At 43.7% G+C, this 22681-nt stretch overlaps 1 protein-coding gene across 4 annotated transcripts in view; it reads right to left on the reverse strand.

Annotated features, from left to right (window-relative positions):
• Epb41l4b (erythrocyte membrane protein band 4.1 like 4B) overlaps nt 1-22681 on the reverse strand; it is a 136779-nt gene that overhangs the window by 85092 nt on the left and 29006 nt on the right. For all 4 annotated transcript variants that reach the window (XM_048338720.1, XM_048338734.1, XM_048338711.1 and 1 more), the window contains exons 2-5: nt 13897-14001; nt 3414-3456; nt 2206-2284; nt 262-306 (exon numbers count right to left, since the gene is read on the reverse strand). In XM_048338720.1, coding sequence (XP_048194677.1) covers nt 262-306; nt 2206-2284; nt 3414-3456; nt 13897-14001 — 272 coding nt within the window. The remainder of the gene's footprint in view (nt 1-261; nt 307-2205; nt 2285-3413; nt 3457-13896; nt 14002-22681) is intronic.

The raw sequence follows: 22681 nt of genomic DNA on the forward strand, positions 1-22681 counted from the left end.
TCAGGGAGAGAATTATTCCCCAATACACATCACTTAAGATATTAAATGCTCTTGGAAGTGCTTCAAGCCATATAATAACCATTTAAAAGAGGATGATAATGACAGTGATGCAAGTATAAAGACTCACTTTACAATGCCTGGTGCACTTTTTTTTTTTGAATTTTGAAAAGGGAACAAGGGTAAAAGAGTTAAAACAGTGAATTGTTTTGATGTAAACTATGATCTATGTTGGGTTAAGAGTTAGAATAAAAATATACTTACTTTCCAGAAAGAATGTCATGCCTGAGTTGTAAAACAAACAGGTACCTGACAAACATATACAAAAGTCAACAGAGGGTTAAGCCCCTTCCCAACCACCTCCAATCCCAAACTTCCCACAAAAAGTACCACTCTGCACACAGCCTAGAATTCTGCATTGTCAAAAGGGAGTCCAAAGCAAATGAGAACGTGAGCAGAAGCATCTCCTCCTGGGCCTTGCGAGGCAGGTGAGTGCACCCTAGGGAGTTCTTGAGATACTTTTTGGATGGAATATGGAACACCGAGTGGTCCAATGACAGCCTCTATAACCCCTTCGGTGTTTGAGAAGCAAGCCAGATACAAAGATCTTGGCACACAAGCATGCAGTGTGTCCAAGAAAATGGGCAGGGTAGAACCTCTAGATTTGCCCTCTGTCAGTTCTCCCTGGCAGATTCTGCCAGCAACAGCTTGAAGCTTTTCTTCCTGGTGTAGTCTAACTGTAGACTTGTGCCTTTTTTCCTTTTCTTTTTGTAAAAGAAACACCCAACAAGACACATGTACCCGTGTACATACATAAACTACAACACAAAACACACACATACACACACAAGAAAATCCTGTGTACACACATAAAACTACCACACACATACACAAAACAAGAAAATCCTGTGTATACACACACATACACACACACACACACCAAGAAAGTCCTGAAAAGGGATTGTTATAGGCTACAGGAGTTACCAAAACAGGAAACAACAACAACAACAGAAAAAGGCAGCAAATAGCACAAGCACAAATGCCTTCACTTCAAGTTTTGTTAGAAGTAGGATGTGAGAACCACTTACAGTGCTTTGTATGAACCAAACTGCCCACTCTCTGCTCCATGCCTAGAGTTAATCCCACATGCAGGAGTGGCCCCCAGGAATCTGACTTGTTCAAAAGCATCACAGTGTTTCTGATTCACATAATCCAGTTTAAAAACCATTGGCTCTGGTGACAGCTAGGAGCAGTATGTTCCTGAAGAGGAACACTAGGGTACTTGAACTCCACTTCTCAAACTGAGGACACTGACCTGTGTGTACAAATCAAATGTCACACCATGCTGATGTGGACAGAAGAAATACTATTTAAAGTTCTCTTTTTTCTTGTACACTATTTCTGAAATCCAAGAGACAAACAAATACAGGACAACAGAAAATTATTTTACTGGGGGCTAGGTGCTGGTGGCTCACACCTATAATCCTACTCAGGAAGTTGAGATCTGAGGATCACAGTTGGAAGCCAGCCTGGGCAGAAAAGTCTGTGAGTTTTATCTCCAATTAATCAACAAACAAATCGAGAAGTGGAGCTGAGGCTCAAGTGATAGAACGTTAGCCTTGAGCTAAAAAGCTCAAGGTCCAAGCACCTAGGCCCTAAGTTCAAGCCCTAGTACTGGCACAAAAAGAAAGAAAGAAATGCAGTGGAGCTGAAAAGTAAAATAAAAGTATTCTAACAAATTTGTTGTAACTAGTGTGGTTTGTCTAGAGAGGGGGTATCTTCAACTACAACAACTGGGGGGGGGGTATTCTACCACCTCTTAAAAAAAAATATATATATAGCAATTCTGCACCAAGATCTTTGCTTTTCCTTATTTCAACTGAGACAAAAATATAACCCCACAGAACAACCAACCAATTTACCCAAGGTCCAAGAAAAATAGAAACTGAATAAGAAAATAAATCTAAATCTTATTTCCTATGGAAAACCAAGCAAAGGTTTATATTTTCAACGGAAAACAGAAACACAGAAAAAAAAATGCTAGCAACTCTTGCTCCGAAACATGGACCATGTGAGAAAGAATAGCAAAAGTCCTTGATGTATAATGTATATGACTCATAAATCCTATGTAAGCCAAGTGCTTTGAGGCTGTGTGTGTGTGTGTGTGTGTGTGTGTGTGTGTGTGTGTGTGTGTGTGTTATGTCCTACCTTGTAAACTCTTCTCGAAGGTTGTTCGGTTCTGAAGAATAGTATTTAACTCGAAAGTGCAAAGCATATGCAGGTCCAACTAAACATAAAGAGAAAGAAGGTTGAAGATGTTTTTTCCCTCAGTTTGAAGATCACAGAACAGACAAAAGGAAAAACCACGTTAAGTCTGTAGCATAGTCACTGATCCATTTGCAGGACACAACTTGCAAAGCTGGTGCATTCTCTTCATGCTGGCTTATAAATGGAAATGGGCTTTTTTTTTTACTTTGTTGACTAAGATGGCTTAACTGGGAACTTAATTCTGGCAGATGAATTACTAAGAACTGACATTTACTTTTCCCTCTAATGCCAAATACTCCAAATTGATACCTACATTTTACCAAGTATAAGACGAGCTAAAGGAGAGTGTACATAAGTAGCAAAGTGTTCTGCTGCCTAAGACTATAATTCCTTAAGATACGTGTGTGTGTGTGTGAGAGAGAGAGAGAGAGAGAGAGAGAACTGAAACTGAGCTAGTATTGAATTCAAGGAATCTCTCTCTCTCGCTTAGCCTTTTCACTCAAGGCTGGCACTCTACCATACTTGAGTCACACATCTACTTACAGTTTTTTACTGATTAATTGGAGATAAGAGTTACATAAACTTTCTTGCCTAGGCTGGGTTTGAACTGTGATCCTCTCAGATCTCAGCCTCCTGAGTGGTTAAGAGTGTGTATGTGTGTGTGTGTGTGTGTGTGTGTGTGTGTGTGTGTGTGTGTGAGCCACCAGCATCCAACCTTAATATACTTTTAAGAGAATGTATTTTTTATGACCCCAGCATAAACAGTATTAGAAAAATGGGGCTACACACTTGTTTAAAGGAATGAGTTGGACCACACCACTGAAGAACCTTATTCCTCTCTCATTGTCCATCTCTTTGTAACTTATTTGGAAGTGAACATAGTATGTGTAAAGTCAAGATCTCATTGGCAGATGTGTTGGATTTCAAATGAGAGAACAGTTGGATTTTTAATATCTTCTAAAAACACTAAAAATTTAAACTCTAACTTTTGGCCAGCTTTGAGAAATTAAAAATCAACCACTTAAAGTTGGATCTATTTTTAAAAAATGCTTTCAAGTTCTGAGGAAAACATAAAACCTCAAAACCCTGGCAAAAGAGTTTACTTAGATAAAAGAAATAAATGAGTAGACTAGACTCTTCTTACTTACTTTTCATCTGCTTCTTTATAGGTTTAGAATGATCCAGCCAGTGCTGAAAGAAAGAAAAATGTTTCTTTAGGAGTACCAAGATAGTAAGTGTCTATGGTTATCTTCTTTCACAAGCCTAGGTAAATCTACCTGCAAAATCTAGGGACTGGATCCGGTCATGAGTTCTTCACTGGGGATGTGCAAACTGCTTGATCCCATATTAAAAAATATGTGTCTATGTATACAAGTGTATTTCTGAGATGAGGTCCCAAAAGCACTTAAAACCCCTTAACTAACACAGCTGTAAAGTCCCTTCAAGTCAGGAGAGCCACAGCCAACTCCTGAGCTGCTCACATGACAAATGAACTTCTTCAATTAATTCCAAGCCTCCATTAATCTAGCAAAAAGTGTAAGCTACAATGGCCAGACTCTCATCCTACATCAGTTTTTGTCACCCTAAACTCTGAAATTATAAAACCAATTCATGGTCCCTTTATTCTTTTGCCAAGAAAATGACCCACATTTGGATGGAAAGCAGGCAGGGATCTGCCTGACATGATTTTGCAGTGGTCAACATAGGAATTTCAACTAAGAAGATAATAAAATCATTTCCCCTAAATAAAAGTTCTGAGGAGGCTTGGCAGCCTGACTTCCACACAAAGTAACATTTAGGAACATCATACACATGTTCGAGGACTTACTACAGGGCTAAGTCCAAATAAATCTATCATAAATTGAAAACACATGTAACACATCTAACGTTGCGTTTACTTGCTTAGCAATAAGCACATGGTAGAGTACAGGCTATTTTCCCTTGTGATTGAGTGGTGAGCTGGGTGGGAACTATGGCTGGCTGCCACAGCCCAGGAGCTGAAGAATTTCTTGATTATATCGAGTACCACTAGCCCAAGAAAAGATCACACCAAAAATTCCAAGTACAGTTTCTACTGAACACCTATCATTTGTGAACCGTGATGAAGTGAGACCATCACAAGTCAGGGACTGTGTGTACTGTGAGCCCCTGGGGGCTGGAGTCTGTGCCTTCTTGTTACTGTGTGTCTTGTGGTAGGTACACAATGTGGTACTCAGCAGGCCTTTATTAGATTGGGAGATAAATATCAAATATAATTTTTTTAAAGGAGGCAAGTTAGAGAGACATTGCCCATCACAGTATGTAAACCCCGATGCATGCTGGAACTTTACCGTTAGAAAAACAGTTGGAATGCCACAGTCTGAGTGGGTTTCTCACCAGCTGTTCCCAACCAGAGGCTGTTCTGCTGACTGCCAGGGATTTTTCAGAGGCAATCTAAACTCTGCATATGCTAATAATGAGAAAGGGCGGGGCCAAATAAGCACAGTGTACTCCATACCTAACCACAGAGCCCAAGATGATTGTGTGGGAGGAAAGGGGGGGAGCTGAGGAAACAAAAGCAAATAACAGATGAATTATAATACAATAAGCTGTGAGCAGTATGATGGGAACCTGGGCTTTTGTCATCTCCACTCCAGGCTAGGCCAGTGTAATAAAAACAGCAGATCACCACAGCAGGGTGCCTATCTCAAAGGCACATGTGCAGGGTGCTTTATCTCATTGTTAATAGCTTTGACTGAAGATGACCTGAATGCCCATCAACAAAGAGATTTTAAAATGGCTCATCCATATAATGAAATACTATTTTAAACGGATGTAGGCCAATACTTATTGATGTGACAAGAAAGCCATAGCCTGATATTAGAGGAGGAGAAAAAGCAGGCAGGATCCTGCTAGTGTAAAATCATTATTTTCTATCAAGATATGCTCAGGAAGATTTGTTGGGGTTATTTCTGGAAGGTAAGGCTATATCTACCATCAGCTAAAGAAATGCCATTTACTTTTTTTTTTTTGCTTGCTTTACATATAATTTTGTTTTGTTTTGTTTTGTTTTAGACAAGGTCTCATTAGTTAGCCCTGGTTGGTTTTGAATTTGAGATCCTCCTGTGTCAGCCTCCCAAGTTCAGGGATTACAGCTATATACCACTAGGCCCAGGTGCTCTGATATTTTTATTTTAAGGAGGTTATTATTTGTGAGGGTGAATGGGCTGGGATGTTACTTTTATATTTATTCATCATTTGCCTATCGGGCAGGTTTTGATTGAGCTTGTACCGTTGGAATTAGGTATCTCTACTGCCCTCAACCAAGCAGGAAATCCTGAACCCTGAACCTGAGAGAGCTTTACAGGCTGGGTGTTAGTATATTTACTCCCATGTCAAGCATGTTGCTAATGGCTATGACTAAGTCTGTTCTTAGATTCACCCATGCATACAAAGTTCTCCCTGTAACCAGCCTTCTGATCTAAGGAGCAATAGAGGTTCCCAGCTTAAAGAAGCTTATCTCTTTTCTCAAGTCCTTACCATGATTCTGAAGAGATGTGCGTTTAACTCCACCTTTCCTCACTCTGCACTGTCACAGTCTCATCTCCAACCAAGTTCAACTTGTGTGTAGCTTCCTTGGCCCAGGTTTTCGACCCTGGCTGAGCATCAACATCCATTAAAGAGTCTTGGAGAATCAGTGCTCCCAGTGTGACTGCTCCATATTTAGTACAGAGCTCTTTCACCTCCTTTCCTACCCAGCAAGATGACCTGATAATCTCCAGTCATCCACAGCCCCTCTGAAAACGGGGCGACTGAGTTCTCTAAAACCTCACATATTGTCAGGGCTTATGGGCCACTGCGCCAGGTGAAATGGCCAAATGTCTGTGGCTAGGGTTCATACAGACATGTTACCAGATGCTCTGACCAGATGCTCCCACAGGCAGGGCAGCAGACTTGATTTGCCCTGGGGCTACATTACTAATGGAGCTCCCTCATCCACTGACAGGATGGGCTCCATCTTTCCTGCCTGACGCAAGACTTGCCAGGATGAAGGCCTGTGGAAAGCTGGACTTGCTAAGCTGAGCAAGGAGTGAGACATAGTTTCGTTATCTTGAAAGCCCCTTGACCCTTAGGGATTTTCAGATCTGGTTCTGTTGGCTACATCAAAGACGATAAGAAACCTAGTCACAATCCTAAAATGAGAGATAATAAAACTATATCATATATCCAACCAGCTCAAAATGCCCTGGACTTTCTTCATAGCTGCAGGAGCTTACTGGGGTCTGATAACTCGTATTTTATCCCAGAAGACCTGCTTCTGACTTGAATACTGGGGCAATGGAAGCCCGGTATGGCATTTAGTCAGTTGTATTCCCTGGGCAGCTTTGAACACTGCCTTCAGCAGCAAGCAGCACCTGTCTGGGAGGTTCACCTGTGTCCCTGGCTAAATATAGTCAGGCTGCCTGTCAGTAAAGGCCAAGGCAAATGGCTCTAGTCCTCTCAACAGACCATTAAACCAGTCACTGCAGCCAGACAGATGCATTTCGGAGTTCAAATGGCAAGACATTGCATTCGTGCTCTAATGGGTGTTAGGCAAGGCAGTTTCTGATCTGAATTTGTTATCCAGGTCCACCTGGCAAAGCCCTTCCCATAAATCAAGATGTGTGAGAAGGCCCAAGAAAAGCCCACCTGTTCTAATAGTACATTAGTTCTGAAAATAGACATACACAGGCTGGCTATAGAATTTAATGGTCTAAAACGCACACAGAAGCACTGGATCACAATACCTTGGGAAAGTTAGAGGTTAAGCAAGGGACTAAACTCATTTATCTGAACATCCCTGGGGTCCCTGCCATTAAGCCTGAGCGAGGGAATTCATATGGGGTTTCTAGTACCTATAGATTTTCATTTCCATTAGAGCTGGTAGGAAATGAAAGAGGTAATTACAATCACTAGATGAGGGGAAAAGGAAAGGAAGGAATATTCTCAGAGACAGGATGGGATTGGGAGGGATGGGGGAGAATAATAAAAGGGGTAATATCAATCAAGATGCACTGTACTTATAAACCCTTTGTGTAGCTACTTAAAGATAATTTTAAATATAAATTTAGAAAAGAGGGTCAGCAGTATTAAACTCTGCTTTTGAAACACCTTCTCCATTGGCCAGAAGGGTTCCTCCCCATATCGACTATGTGAGGTATCCTTGAGGATTTGTCTAAATCAGCTATAGAGCCCCTTTAATCAGCTTTCCATTTAGCACATGAGCAGGAAAGCATTCATTGGCCTCCTACAGGAGGCTTGGGGCACTTCTTGAGTCCATGTGACAACTCTCTATTCTACTATTGAAGGAAGTAGAGGATCAGTATTTGGCCATGAGCACAGCCCCTACTCCTGAGTCTCATCTCAGATGAGCTAGCCCCTAATACATTGTCAGGAGGTTCAACTGAATATCCAGAGAAACTACAGAAGCACTCAACAGATAGGCAAACAGAAGAGACTTTGTCCTGATTCTCTGCAACTGAAACACAAATGCCATAACTAGCATTTGCATTCTAGTCCCCCTCTACCTATACTGAGAGTTTTTTTTAATCCCTCTCCTCCGCCCCAGTGCCAAGGATTGAACCCAGCTTTGCATATGCTAGATAAGCATTCCATCCAGAGCTACATCCCCTACAACTGCATGTGAGATAGCGAGGCACTGCTCAGGTAGTAAATGTGGTAACCTTCCAAGCTATCAATAGTACGAAACCCAAGGAGCACAGAGGCTCTTCAGCATCCACAGAGCCCTGCCTCCAGCCACCATACTGGGTGTTAACCTCACTATGCAGTCTCAGTCTTGTGCTGTCAGATTCTATGCTGTAAACACTAGAGAAAAAGCACATGACAAATCTTGAGACAAAAGATGAAAGTCATGTCTTCTGGATTCTTTGCTGTAAAATATACTTCCACCAAAAACTCCCTACTGGTGTTGGGAAGGAGCTTGGGAAGGTGGCCAAATTCACACCTCAAATTATCTGACCCAGAGAGGAGGGGAAGGTCGTGAAACTGTTATCCTCCTCAGTCCTTGCCCAGCCTCCACCTGGCACATGTCTCTCCCCCTCTGTGGACCACATCAACATTCACCCTTCCTCTCATGTCTTGTTCATTTAATCCAAGATGCTCATACACTCCCTTCTCTGGACCACAGAGGGGCCTAGACACCTGTGAGAAGACTGGCCACGCTGTTCTCCACAGGACTACTTGTCTGTCATTCCCCAATCCCCACCCCCGAACGTGGCAGGCAGGGATGGTGTCCAGCTCAGATTTGCAACCAAAGAACTCAGTATTGGGGATCAAAGTTGACAAATGCATTCTTGTTCTCTCTCTCTCTCTCTCTCTCTCTCTCTCTCTCTCTCTCTCTCTCTCTCTCTCTCTCTGTGTTTCCCTCTATTCCTACCTCCCGTGTGTATGTATGTATGTGTATGTGTGTGTGCGTGTGTGTGTGTGTGTATGTGTGTGTTTGCCATGTGTTGAACAGAACCTGTATAGTCCAGTAGAAGAGCTGGGCTCTTAAACGAGACCAAGTTGTAAAGCCTGGCTCTGTCCTTACTTTAACCTCGTCTCTGGGCCTCAGACTTAGTCACCTATAAAATGGGTCTGTTTTATAGGCAGCTTTATAGATCAAGGACACACAAGAGCTATACAAAGCACTTACGCTTAATGCCTGGCTTACAACACGATTCAGTAGACAGCACCCATCAAGACCAGGCAGTAGGAAAGCTGAGAGGTGGTGCATAGAAGCCAAAGCCCTTTGCTCTCAAAACCTTGAATGTGTTAAGATCAGACTTCCAACCTGTGCTCTGAGCTCTCCCAAAGTGAGATCTGCAGAGGGGGTCCCTGAGTGGCCTTTCTCTTGGATATGAGAAAGGGAAACTGGAAGTCCTAGCTCCAACTGCTAAAAATAGGTGATGCCAACAGGCTTTGACAGTTGCTTCAGGGCTGGGCAAGACGCTACAGAAACCAGGCCTGGCTATTTTCAGGGAGCTAGAGATATAAGCTAGGCATACAGAGAGTCATGCCAAGAGCTCTGGCACTGCCAGTCCTCCGATTTTCACATCAGGGCTGGTATAGATATTTGGAGGATCCTCGATCGTGGGGTCATAAGCCAATGGCCAAGTGAACCACTCTCGCTTTCCAGCTGACCCCAATCTCCTTACAAATCCTTCCTACAACACCCGATCACCTCACAGATGCTGCCCAAATCATTGAAATCAGCAGCCACTTCAGCAGACACTCCCAAAGGGCTGGAGTTTAAATCTGCTAAAGTTTTTCCTCCCCTTCTCAGGGGGCTTACCTTAACAACTTTGGTCTTCCTTCAGTATGCTCAGCTAAGGAGAGGAGACTAATGTCTAGACATGGTTTGTTCCTAAAGGCTCATGTGCTGTAAGCTTGCTCCCAGGGTGGTCGTGCTGAGGTGGTAGAAATTTTAAAAGGCAGAGCCTAGTGGGAGGAGATTAGGTTATGGAGGGTCCACCCCCATGGTGCCTGTCTTGGGGGAGAGGTCAGGTCTATAGGGACTGGGTTCCATCTCAAGTAAGCAGGTTGTTCTAGAGCCAGACCATCCCCACATATGACCCCTTCTGCATGCAGCTGTTTCCTTTTCTTTCTCTGTCACGTTACGCAGTTCAAAAGCTGACCAAATGGGACCACAGGATATTGGACCTGTATCTTCTATAACTATGAGCTATATATACCTCCTTACATATAAAGTAAGGTATTTTGTTACTGCCACAAAATTGATTAAGACAAAGACTCACAGCTCATGTTCCAGGGCTATAAAACCTTCCCAATTCCACTAATTCTCTCCAATTTCCCTGTAAAATAGATGTTACTGCTACCACTTTACATTGAGGAACCTTAAACTCAAGGGCATAGTATAGGACAAGCACATACATCTGAAATTGCCTCAGTTGGAGTCCAAGCTGTGCTACTCACTAAGTGACTTGCCAAGGTCTAACAGCTTTCAGTATAGAAGATGCAAAGATCTGATAGTTGCATCTCCTAAGGTTCCTTGTGGGGCTAAATAAAAAGGTGTTAGGTTGTATGTGGCTTGTCCCCAGCATCAAAAAAAGGAAGAAGTCTAAAGTCTTAGGATCTAGTCGGAAAGTTCTGTTTTATATAAACAAACAAGGAGCCTGATGCCATGTAAGCAAACTGCCAAAAAAGGCAAATAGGGTCTGAAGTTTGCCTAGAGGAAGAATGCTTTGGGAACCCAGGGCATGCTTCATAACTGTGGGGGGGGGGGGCGGGGGGGGAGGAGAGATGATCTTGGCGAGATACTTAAGCAGAGTAAAAAGGGCCTTCCAAAGGGAGGATCAGCACACACAAAGGCCTAGATAAGAGTAGCCATCAAGGGCTGGGGATATGGCCTAGTGGCAAGAGTGCTTGCCTTGTATACATGAGGCCCTGGGTTCAATTCCCCAGCACCACATATACAGAAAATGGCCAGAAGTGGCGCTGTGGCTCAAGTGGCAGAGTGCTAGCCTTGAGCAAAAAGAAGCCAGGGACAGTGCTCAGGCCCTGAGTCCAAGCCCCAGGACTGCCCCCCCCCAAAAAAAAGAGTAGGCATCAATAAGACACAGCTAAGAAGTCAAACACTAAGAGGAAAGGATGGGTTCTGGATGTGCTGCTGCTGCTGCTGTGCATCTTTCAACTTGACTCAAGGGCAGGCTAGGACCCCCGACATGGGCCTGTGCAGGGAGGAAAAGCAGTTCACCTCCTAGAGGGAGATGCTGGAAAGTCTTGAGGATATGCTGAGTTTGAGTACTTGCAGGTGTCTGCGCTGGGAAGGATGCCTGGGTCTTGCTGTGAACATCCCTCCTGCTGTACTGTGACAGGGTGCTGGCAGGTAGGAAGGACTGCTGGCCAAGTCAGAGGAGGCTCATGACCAAGATTTTTGCAATGGACTCATATTCATGGATTTCTGGGAAGCTGAGTGGCTGATGAGAGTCACCTGGGAATGAGGACATGCCAGCAAAACAACAGGCACTTGGCTCCAATGGCAGAAATGGTGGAGACATTCTTTCTAACTGTAGGAGTCTTTGGTGCAGGCATGCCTTCTTCTTCTTCAAATTCAGTTATGGGCCAGGAGAACCGAAAGAAGACTTAAGAGTTCAGGCTCAAGAACTCTACTTTATAGACAAGGCAACTGAAGACAAGGAAAAAAAGGTGGTTCATAAGATTGGTTAGAGGCAGAGTCAGGAACAGGGCCAGAGACAGGCCTTGGACCCTGTTCCTGACTCTTGGTCAAGGGTTATAGATATCCTAACACAAAACCCACCACAGACTTCATAGCACACAGAAGGCAGAAGGGGTGGAGTTTCAGGAAGACTGAAGGGTGAAGAGTGTCAGAGACACAGCCCTAGGACTCTGAGGACAGACAGAAGAAGATGGACAACAGGTGGATGCAAGTGTAGAAGGGAAACACAGCAGTCAGCAGGATCCTCTCAAGACAGAGACAGGATGGACGGGGGGAAGAGAAACCCAGAGCAAGAAAACTTAAGGAGTTTTAATGCGGTGACTTCAGCCTTCTCAGATGAGGCCAGTTACTAGACAGTCTTTGTAGAGACTAGCCTAGAGGTTTCGGTCATGAATCAGAAAGAAGGCGGTGAACATCAAGTCATCATTTAGAGACGAAAAGGTTTCAAGGTGTAGTTTGGGAGTTTTCAGTTGGCTGCAGTTGTGATCTGATCTGTGCCCTTATCCAGATGCCTGGGAAAAGCCACAGAGGAAATACATGAGCCTGCATCTGAGGGGAATCCAGAAAACCGAGCAGTAGAACCAAAAGTTGGATGAAGACACAAGTTAGCTGGCCTGAGGCTTGGAGTGAGAGGGAAGGAAAGCAAGAAAGAGAGGGGATAAGATAGAGGACCAAGGCCAAGAGAAGGGCTGGAAGAATAGAATCAAGGAAAGTTGTCTTGTAACAGGGAATGACAGATTCTAGGATGGTGATGGGTAAGAGGACCAAAGGTTTGCTCAATGAAGCTGAAATGAAAGGAAAGAGAGTCTGGAATAAATACTCAGAAGAGTCAGTCACTGGAATACTGAGGTTGCTGAGAGGAAGAGCAGGAAGAGCAGCTCGACTTTCAAGAAGCATGACCGGATAGGGAAGCAGAAAAGGAAAAGCAGGGATGTGCCTCCCCAGGGCCTAGTAGGCTACAAAACATCTCCAACTAACAAACAGTGAAGAAATCAGGACTAGATAGTCAAGGAGGCAATAACTGTGTTTAGGGGAGGAAGGGAATCTGCTGAGCACAGAGAGTACAGAGGAAGTGCCTGGTATTGAGTGGATGCATGCACCTATGGAAGGTTCCCTTAGGAGGCAGTGTAGCCAGGAGCATTTACATCCAGATTCCATTCTGTAACCTCAGGGCCCATCCTCCCACTGACATTCTCCAGCAGACTCAATTCCCAGAAACCAATTTCAAGCAGCTTTATCTTAAAGCTGTCACTTGCAGTCCCCAGGAAGTATCTGGGAAATGTCTTTAGGTATAAGGAGCTCAAGTCTCTAGTTTAAACTCAGGGACCCCAGCTTTCAAGACATTGTCTAACCAAGTGTCCTTCTCTGTCTCTTGTCTTTTCTTACCTTCCTCTGCTTAATTATTATTACTATTTTTTTTTTTGGTGCTGGTACAAGAGCTTGAATTCAGGACTTAGCACTCTCATTCACTAACAGCTGGTACTCTACCACTTGAGCTAACCTCCAGTTCCAGCTTGCAGGTTAAGTAGAGATAAGAGTCTTTGGATTTGTCCACTCAAGCTAGCTTCGAACTACACAATCCTCTATCTCAGCCTCTCGAGTAACTAGTAAGATAGGCATCAGCAACCTATGCCTGGCCTTTAATTATTCTTAACCCTAACCACCTGTCATGGTAGTTACATCATCTACATTCACCACTTTATCTACAATGCATAGAACAGGTTATGGATTACAATAGGCACTCAAGGAACACTTTAAGATTGTTGAATAAATTATCCTGGGAGATCTGGTTGGGAAGGGGGACTGTGAAGTCATTCCTGCTTTCAAAAAGAGTTCTAATCTATGTGGGTAACACTCATCCATGCATCTCCACCAGGAGTAGCTTCATCTCTTGGAAAACAAGGGGCAACAAGGCTGACTAGAGTCTGCAAGCCGGTTCTTATGCCATGCCAGGGCCAGCTCTGATTGCTCCCTTGTCCTGACACCTGCCTGGGACTCAATTGCATTCACATCACTTGCTCTCTACCCAGCCAAACTCCAAAAGAAGATGGTAACACAGTCTCTTCTGCTGATTAAAACTAAATGTGGCAACCATCGAGAATTTCTATGATGAGATGTCTTCCTCTTCCCACCTACTCTAGAAATGTGCCCATAATGCACCTCTATGTTTAGAAATGTTTCCTGCATACACACTATGCACAAATTCCCCTTATTCTTGGCCACTTCAAGGATGGGGAGATCCAGGAAGCACCACAGATGCGTTTCACCAGAGCACCATCACCACCTGCCAATGCTCATTACTAGGACAATATCACAGTTTCATTCCTATTTTTCTCCACCAATTTCCAGCACTGTGGATCTGCAATTAACATGAAAAGCCAATCTGTCCTGAAATGAATCAAACCAAAACATACCGCGACCTGGGCAGAGTCGAGGAACTGGAGGCCAAAGTAATCTGTTTCCACGAGGTCCAAGTGGTACACAATCTGATCAAACAAATCCTGGCCTTTGGCATGTTTCTGCAAGACAAATGGGGAGATAACAATTTTAGAATATGATGGCTGGATATTCAATGAAAAGATTTTTTTTAAATACCACTTCTCTCTGTAAATTGCATACATACATGTGCCCAATTTAAAAAAATTAACAGGCCTTATTTAGATGAAACACAAACACCTAATAAAAGAAATTCAAATGCCATGTCATAGTATGAAGTTTGAAAACCCAGATAAGCACTGTTAACCCTTGCTAGTTTCTCCTCCCAAAAGGAAAGCTTTTTGGAAGAAAGCCTACATGTTATGATAAGCTTCCCAATGTCAGGCAGTCCTGAGGAGAGGTATGCAGGCTCTGCTCTAGCACAGCAGAATCCCCGACACCTCTTAGTGAGGTGGCCGCAGGCAATCTGCTACTCCTCATGAATTGATTCTATCTGGCCTGTAGATCCACAGAGCAAGTAGAAAACAAATGATCGCTATAGATCACAGGTCAGGGAGCTAGAATTCTATTCCAAATTCCAAATTCACTGCAAGGTTCTGATAAATGGGATATGAGCACAACAGAAGAATCCAGGCACAGAGGCTGCACCTGCCACTTTTAGCAGGTATGACCTGGAACAGGCATTCCTCCTAGTGATTCTCTTCCTGCCCGGTAAAGTGGGCCTAGTGGCAGCGGCCCTCCTCCTGCTCCTTGGGAAGATTAAGAAGATCGCAAATGAGAGTCACTCCAGGAAGACTAAAGACTCTGACAAACAAAAGGCTTATTAGTACTCACTCAAGCAGAACACAGGTGTATGTCTCAGATTAAAATAAAAAGTGTAACATTGCAAAAATGCTAAAATCTGAGCATCAAAGAAAATAAACATCTTTCATTGACTAGAGAACCAAGTCTTTACAACAAAAACTGGTAAGTGAAAGCATCCAGCACTGACATGACCTTTAATTGCAGCATGGGAAACCAAAAAGTCATAGCAGCATGTATAGAGGTTAACTAAAAATGGATCCTAGGCCTAATTGTAAGTTAAAAACTTTCACATTTAGAGAGTACAAAACTCTCAGAATGCAACAGGCCCCACCAGGCATACTGGTATATGCTTATAATCCTCAACCTCTGGAGGCTGTGGCAGGATTGTGAGTTCAAGAGCAGTTGTGAGTTCTGGGCTATAGAGTGAGATGCTGTCTCAAGCAAACAACTAAAACCAGACTGTCCTAATTCAACAATAAATAAATACCTACTTTAAAAATGATCATAGAAGAGGAATGTGTAGCTCTCCAAAGATATAGAAATAGCCAATAAACACAAGAAAATATGCTCAACATAGACACATGCTTCATGATCTGTAAGATACAGCACTGAAGTACAAGCAAAAAAAAGAAAAAAAAACAACAAAGAGTTATCAGGGGTAAAACCTTCACACTTCACAGAATAAAAAGTGTCAAAAGTGTGTAGACAACCCAGAATAGCAGAAAATCATTGCAAAACATATACAGTTGTTCCTCCATATATAAAGGAGATTGTTTACAGGACAATCCAAGAAAATCCAAATCTATGGATGCTCAAGTCCCTTATATAAATATTGTATTTGCACAAAATTTAGGCATATCCTCCCATACACTTTAAAATATCTCTAGGTTACTTAGCACCTAATACAACATAATACAATGTAAATAGTTGTGATATTGTTTGGAGATTAACTACAAGAAAAAAGTATGTGTATGTTCAATGGAGATACAAATCTTTCTAACCATTTGGATCAACACTCAGCTGAATACATGGATGTAGACATTCAAATACATTGAATAGGCAATGTCATATAGAATATAAAGAACTATATTTCAATAGTAAACAAATACCCAATTAAGAATGGGAGCCAGGCATCACTGGTTCATACTTATAGTCCTAACTATTAAGGAGTCTGAGATCTGAGTCGATGGTGATTTGAAGCCAGCCTGGACAGGAAAATCTGTGAAACTCTTATCTAAGCAACCATCAAAAAGTGGGAAGTGGAGGTGTGGTTCAAGGGACAGTGCCCAGGCCTTGAATTCAAGAACTGGTGTGCATGCACGGGCATGCACAGACACACACAAATGACCATAGGATACGTGTAGGAAGTTCTCCAAAGATATACAAATAGCCAATAGACACATAAAAAGATGTTCCACATCTTTAATCACTAAGGAAATACAAATAAAAACCACAAATAAAAACCCAATGGATAAAAAGAGAAGAATAAAAAAGATACAATGACACATGCTAGAGAAACTGGAATCTTTTATAGAGTGCTAATGGCAGTAAAAAGGTATGCAACCACAGTATTTTGGGAAGCACCTCAGCAGTTCTTCAAGTGGTTAAACAGCAAGTTCCCACATAGCTCAATAATTCCACTCCTAGGTATATATTCAAGAGAAATATAAAATGTTAAGTTCATGAAAGAATGTCTGTATGGATAGTGTTTGTTGTTTGTTTGTTTTTTGCCAGTCCTGGGACTTGCACTCAGGGCCTGAGCACTGTCCCTGGCTTCTTTTTGCTCAAGGCTAGCACTCTACCACTTGAGCCACAGCACCACTTCTGGCTTTTTCTATATATGTGGTGCTGAGGAATTGAACCCAGGGCTTCACATATGGGAGGCAAGCACTCTACCATTAAGCCATATTCCCAGCCCCTGTGTGAACATTCTTAGCAGCCATTATTCATGATGTCCAAAAAGCAGAGACAACCAGAATGTCTGTCAACTGACAAATAAATCACATACAATATATGCATTTAATGGAGTACTATGTGGCCAGAAAAAAAAGAAATGAAGCACTAATGTGTGCTATCACATAGATGGGCCTGGAAAATCCTATGATCTGGTGAAAGAAGCCAGTCACAAATTGCCACATGTTGTATGATCCCATTAGGATTATGCCCAGATGGCAAATCCAAACATGCAGAAATTAGATTAGTGGCTGCTCTGGGCTGGGAGCTGGGGGAAGGTGGTTACAGTGACAGTGGGGTTTTTGCCAATAAAATGTCCTACAATACTTGTGGTGACAGATGTTCAACCTTGGCAATGTACTAAAAGCCACTGAATCCAGTACACTCCACACAGGTGAAGTAAATGATGATGTGATTTTCAGTGAAGCTATTAAAAATAGTAGATGAGCCAGTGGTTCATGCCTGTAATCCCTACCACTCAGGAGGCTGTGATCTGAGGATCACTATTCCAAGCCAGCCTAAGCAGGAAAGTATATGAGACCCTATCTCCAGTTATCTAACAAAGAAGCCAGAAATGGACCTATGGCTTAAGTGATAGAACACTAGCCTTGAGCAAAAAAGCTTGGGAACAGCATCTAGGCCCTGCGTTTCCACTTTAAGACTGACACACACTCACACATGCACATGCATACACACATGTGGATGAGTGGCATTCTTCTTTATTGAAATAGTCTAACAAATAATTGAAACAAGAGAGGAATACTGAAGTATGCCAACAAATCATTGGAACAAGAGAGATACAATGTCAACATTTTGTTACTCCTAATGAATGGTAGCCTCTCAGCTCAGAATCAGAGAATACTCACAGCCCAGGAGATATGAGAGGCAGATAGCTATTGTGTGTCCCCTGATGCAGAACACCCAGCACTCAAGTCACACTTGCTCCACAATATCCTCTCAGGAAGAAATTCTAGAAACACCTTGAGGCAGAGGATGTAGTTTCGTTCTTCAACAAACAGAATAAGGTGAAGAGAAGAGATGAAGCCCGTATGGGGAAGGGCATCATTAGATTAAATCAGATTTGGTTTGTACCTATGGTCCCAGCTACTCAAGAGACAGAGACTGAAGGATCACAATTCCAGGCTGGACAAGCAAAGGCAAAAGACCTTCTAAAAAACAAAGGAAAGCAAAAGAAGATCAGCCTCTTGAGTCGCTAGGATGATTAGGTGTGAGCCACTGGTACCTAGTCCAACTTTTCTTTAACACAAATCTTCTGGCAGTTGTCAAATAACAAATGCAATTTTAAAAACAACAGCAACAACAGTATGCTGGCACCCTTCCTTCTTGCCCCTAACAAGGGAGCCTCCGGATATCTTTCCTCTTCCTCCCCAGCATTGCTGCCCTAAGCAACACCTATTAGTGTGACACCAATGCTTTATTAGTGGCTTCCCTGGTGGGACAGAACTAGTTAAGTAAAGCTTTAGCAGCAGGATAGCAGAAAGAACCAGGCTGGGAGGAAGCAAAACACCTGTACTCTGGGCTCAAATAAGCCACCAACGGTGTGACCTTAAGAAATTCATAATTTCCCCAAATCCCTCTTGACTAGCCCAGGCTTGTCCCACAGCTGGCTGCCGATACAGTGCCCTGAATAAAGAGGGCCACAAAACTCACCTGGCCCCAAAGACAATCTATTCCCCACCTGCATCTCTATTTGGATTCAAGACTTACCATCTGGGTATGATTTCACTACTTACACAATGCCAACTAAAAAAATGTAATAAAAATTAAAAAAAATTAAAACCACAGTTCTACAGTGACTGTGGTCAGCACAGGCTTGTCTAGCCACTCCAACTGTCGCCTTCTTGTCTATCTAACATGGCTTGTAAAGTCAGCGGAGCTCCGGATGGAGGCTGAGGAAAGGGCCTCTCCAGAGGCAGTGCATTCGGCACTGTCAGACCCTCACTCCTCGGACTTGGAGATACAGGGTCTGGTAGACAGGAAATGGCATCTCTACTCCCGCTGATACTTTTTCATACATTTGTAAGAACACCACACTCACATCCCAAGTCAAGCGTACTCCTGTTTCATATCCTCTGGTGGAAAAGCACAGTCCCAGTGGCCTGAAGGAATCTGTTAAAAGTATAAGGGCTCAAGAAACCAGAGGCCTCAGTAGGTTACTGAGCAGAATGAAGAGGCCACTGCTCCTGAGCTTTTCTCTCCTCCCAGCCTGCACTGTCCTCTCTCCACCTATAGACACTCTGGATAACTCAGTCCACCCACAGCTTCAGTCCAGATATCGCACCACCCACAAACTGTCATCTCTGGCTTAACCCAAATCTTCCTTCTTCTAGGCGTGTGACAGTGTTCCATCCCCTGGACTTATACAGGACCACCTTGTACCGCCACCATCAATGAGCCAGAGACTTACTCCTGTTTAAGACCCTGAGAGCAGGGTCAGCTAGGCTCACCCAAGTGCCCATGTCTCTGTTCTTTTCTCCCCAAAGCACAGCCCCTGGTTGGCACACCGTGGGCACCCCATAAATGACTACTGGTAGCATGAATGGACAGCAGGGGGATATGTGATGGGTCTGGGGCCGAGACAATGAGATGCTCTGGATGGGCCATGCGAAAGCACCCACAAAAGACTAATGCTACTTCATAGGCGGCAGGTCTAAAAATGAAAATATGCTCATTAAAATATTTTCAAATTAAGTATTCCATGAACAAGCGCCTAGGGAACAATACTGCACTTCCAAGGCCATTTACCTAAACCCAATTTTGTTGTTATTATGTGAAGTGCTGTCTAGCGGTTACAGTAGGAGATAAGTTAATGTGACAAGACTGGAATGCCATTCCTTCTGCCATTAGCATTAGTTCAGTCTCCTCTGTGATAGAGTCATTCATTCATTTAACAAATATTTGCTAACTATCGGTTGCCAAACACTGCTCCAGGTAGTGGGGAATACAGGAGAGGGGGGGCAGTTAGAAAGTTGAGAAGGGAAGTAGCTGTTCTCCTCTCGCTATACTTAGTCCTCAGTGAGCAAGTAAGTACTGCCTGGGGGGGGGGGGCAAATCATTCATCTCTGTTTGAGACTCCAGCCACAGGTATCAACAGAATTTACCCTTGCTTTCCAAGGCAGCCTCAACGGAGTGAAAGGCCCTCTCAAGCCAGGGTTGCCTTTCTGCTTTTATTTCCCATAAACAGGGCAGGTTCTAGTAAGCTGTACCCTGAATTCTCACACCCACATTTCCTATTTTTCTGCCCCTTATCTGAACCCATCACTTTACCCAAAGACCAGCAAGCAGTGGTTTTGAGTCTGTGTGTTTCTCGGCAGTAGCTCCTGATCTGACAGGAGCTGAAAATAACCACGCTCGTTAGAATCATGTGTGAAATAAGAGCACAGAGTGACCGATGGCTGCTGGGGCAGGCAGGCAGCCACTGGAGACAGGCATGGACACCGCGCTCTGCCCGCTGCTCAGTCAGAGGCGGCTGTTTTGCTGACTCACCAGTTCCCAGCCATGTTCCTGATAAGAGAAACCACTGGGCAGCTAATATTTGCCAGTCCTAGGGCTTGAATTCAGGGCCTGGGCACTGTCCCTGAGCTTGTTTTGCTCAAGGCTAGCGCTCTGTCACTTGAGCCACAGCCACACTTCCGAACCCAGGAATTGAACCCAGGGTTTCACGCACGCTAGGCAAGCACTCTACCACGAAGCCACATTCTCAGCCCAGACCTGATATCTTAACTGCCCCCTCCCCAATAAATGAATACCTAACCTTTGATAAGATGCTGCTGCCACCATCTTACTACTATACCCTGGCCTGTCTACAACACTAACGGCCAAGTTTAGTCCTGGAAGAACAAAGAAAATAGAAGCCTACCTGTCCACATCTCATTTATTCTCAAAAGCATAAGATGCAGGCAACCCAAGTAGATTTGAACAGGAGAAGTAAGCTGTATGTGCTTGGTGTGTTTTCACATTCTAGCCTGCAACCTGAATTGGAAAAGCATGGCATCTGAGCAGTGAATGTGACTGCCTGACCCCTCTTTTTGCAAGTACACACAGCTCTCATCCATCCCCTGTCTCATCACATCAAACAGCTTGGCCTAGCATGCTCACCTCCAGGAAGACCTCTCCTTCCAGCTCCAGCATGGCTCAGGCCACAGCTGTACCACAGGAACAGCCCCAAGTGGTCCTGCTACCTCTGGTGTCCACCAACTACCACCCATCTCCCCGTGTTTCCAAAGGGTATTCTTTATGCAACACAGCACTCATCTCAGTTATTTCTCTGTTCCAGTATTCAGTAGAGAATGAATCTTAGCCTGGTATCTGGGACTTTGCCTATAAGTTTGATCTCTCCTCTGAGCCCTTGTATAGCCTAGGTGTCAGCCAAGCTGTGAAACATGGTGGTCCATCCCACCTTACACAGCAGGGCCCATCTCTCCAGCTTGGTTTTTGTCCTTCCTTTGCCTGGGATGCCCCTCTCCTAGACCACCATTCTATCCCATTTTATACCTGCAGCAAGCCAATCTCTAGGGCCAATTTTAACCAACAATCTTCATTAATTGGCTTCTTGTTGGCAGCATCCTACCCTGTCCATTATTTGCTCCTCTGCCACCTGACATCTGGAGGCTGAAATAAACACAAACACTGGTATAGATTGTGGAGAATGCTCGGTTCCCAGAAAGGTCTTCAAACCATCCCCAGCTGAGAAAACAGATCTTTCTGTTTCAATTCTTTGTGAATTCTCTGTAGCTGGTGAAGACCTGGGTGCAGAACTCTGACACTAGCATCCATCTCATCTTCCAGATCTCATGTCTGCTCCAGATGTACTCTAGGATGCTGGAGTCTTAGAAAACACCCCCCACCCCCCACTCTGGGCTATCCTATGGCTAATGAAAATGCAAGGCCACCTATCCATTCTTTAGAACTGCAGATCAAACCAAGGCCTCAGAGTTGCTAGGTAAGACTATGGCTTTTTCACATAAAAATGTTAACGAGTTCTGAATTCTTATGCAAAAGTTAAAAAACATAACTGAAGCAATTTTGGCAGTGTTGTTCATCAAATCACCTTAAGCATGCTAATCAAGGTACATCTCCTGCCTGTGTGGGGATGGTTTCCAACCTTAGGGGTTGGCTTTTGCAGTCACTCCAATTACATTTCATGTTCCTGGGTTAGAGGCATGACTCGTGCAATAGAGAACCTGGCTGGCAAACAGAGATCTGAAGTTCAAACCCTAGAACTGAGAGAAAATGAGAGGAGAGGGAGGGAGGGAGAGAGAGAGAGAAAGAGAGAGAGAGACAGAGACAGACAGAGAGACAGAGACTGAATACATACACTAAAATGTCAGCCAGCATCCTAGGGCTGGGAATATGGCCTAGTGGTAAAGTGCTTGTCTCGTATTCATGAACCCTGGGTTCAATTCCTCAGCACCACATATATAGAAAAAGCCAGAAGTGGTGCTGTGGCTCAAATGGTAGAGTGCTAGCCCTGAACAAAAAAGAAGCCAGGGACAGTGCTCAGGCCCTGAATGCAAGCCCCAGGACTGGCCAAAAAAAAAAAATCATCATCTTGAAAGTAGCCTGTGATCTCTCCTGTTATGAGTCCAGTCTATCAACTATTCATCTTGGTTTTATATGGCATGCGGACAGTCACACATCACCATGAGTAGGGCATGGTGCTGCTGGTGGTATTTCCTTGGCCTCTGTGGTACCTCACTAAGGGCAGCTGTGTTGTAAATGCAGCTATTCCACATGGGGATTTAATCGTACCTAGGACCCTCAGGGGCAGAAATGGGAGACGAGAGACCCAGTTCTCCCACTTTCTAGCAACATGACAACCTTGGTACCTGAGAGTCTAGGTTTCTTCATCTGAAAAACTGGAATACTTTTCATCTGCTCTGTCAAACTTGCAGATTGTTATATTAATTTTTAATGAGTCCATTAAAAAGTCAGGTACAGTGATTCACATCTGTAATCTTAGCTACTTGGGAGACTGAGATCAAG

Source organism: Perognathus longimembris, chromosome 1 (genome assembly GCF_023159225.1).
Source record: "Perognathus longimembris pacificus isolate PPM17 chromosome 1, ASM2315922v1, whole genome shotgun sequence".
NCBI lineage: Eukaryota > Metazoa > Chordata > Mammalia > Rodentia > Heteromyidae > Perognathus > Perognathus longimembris.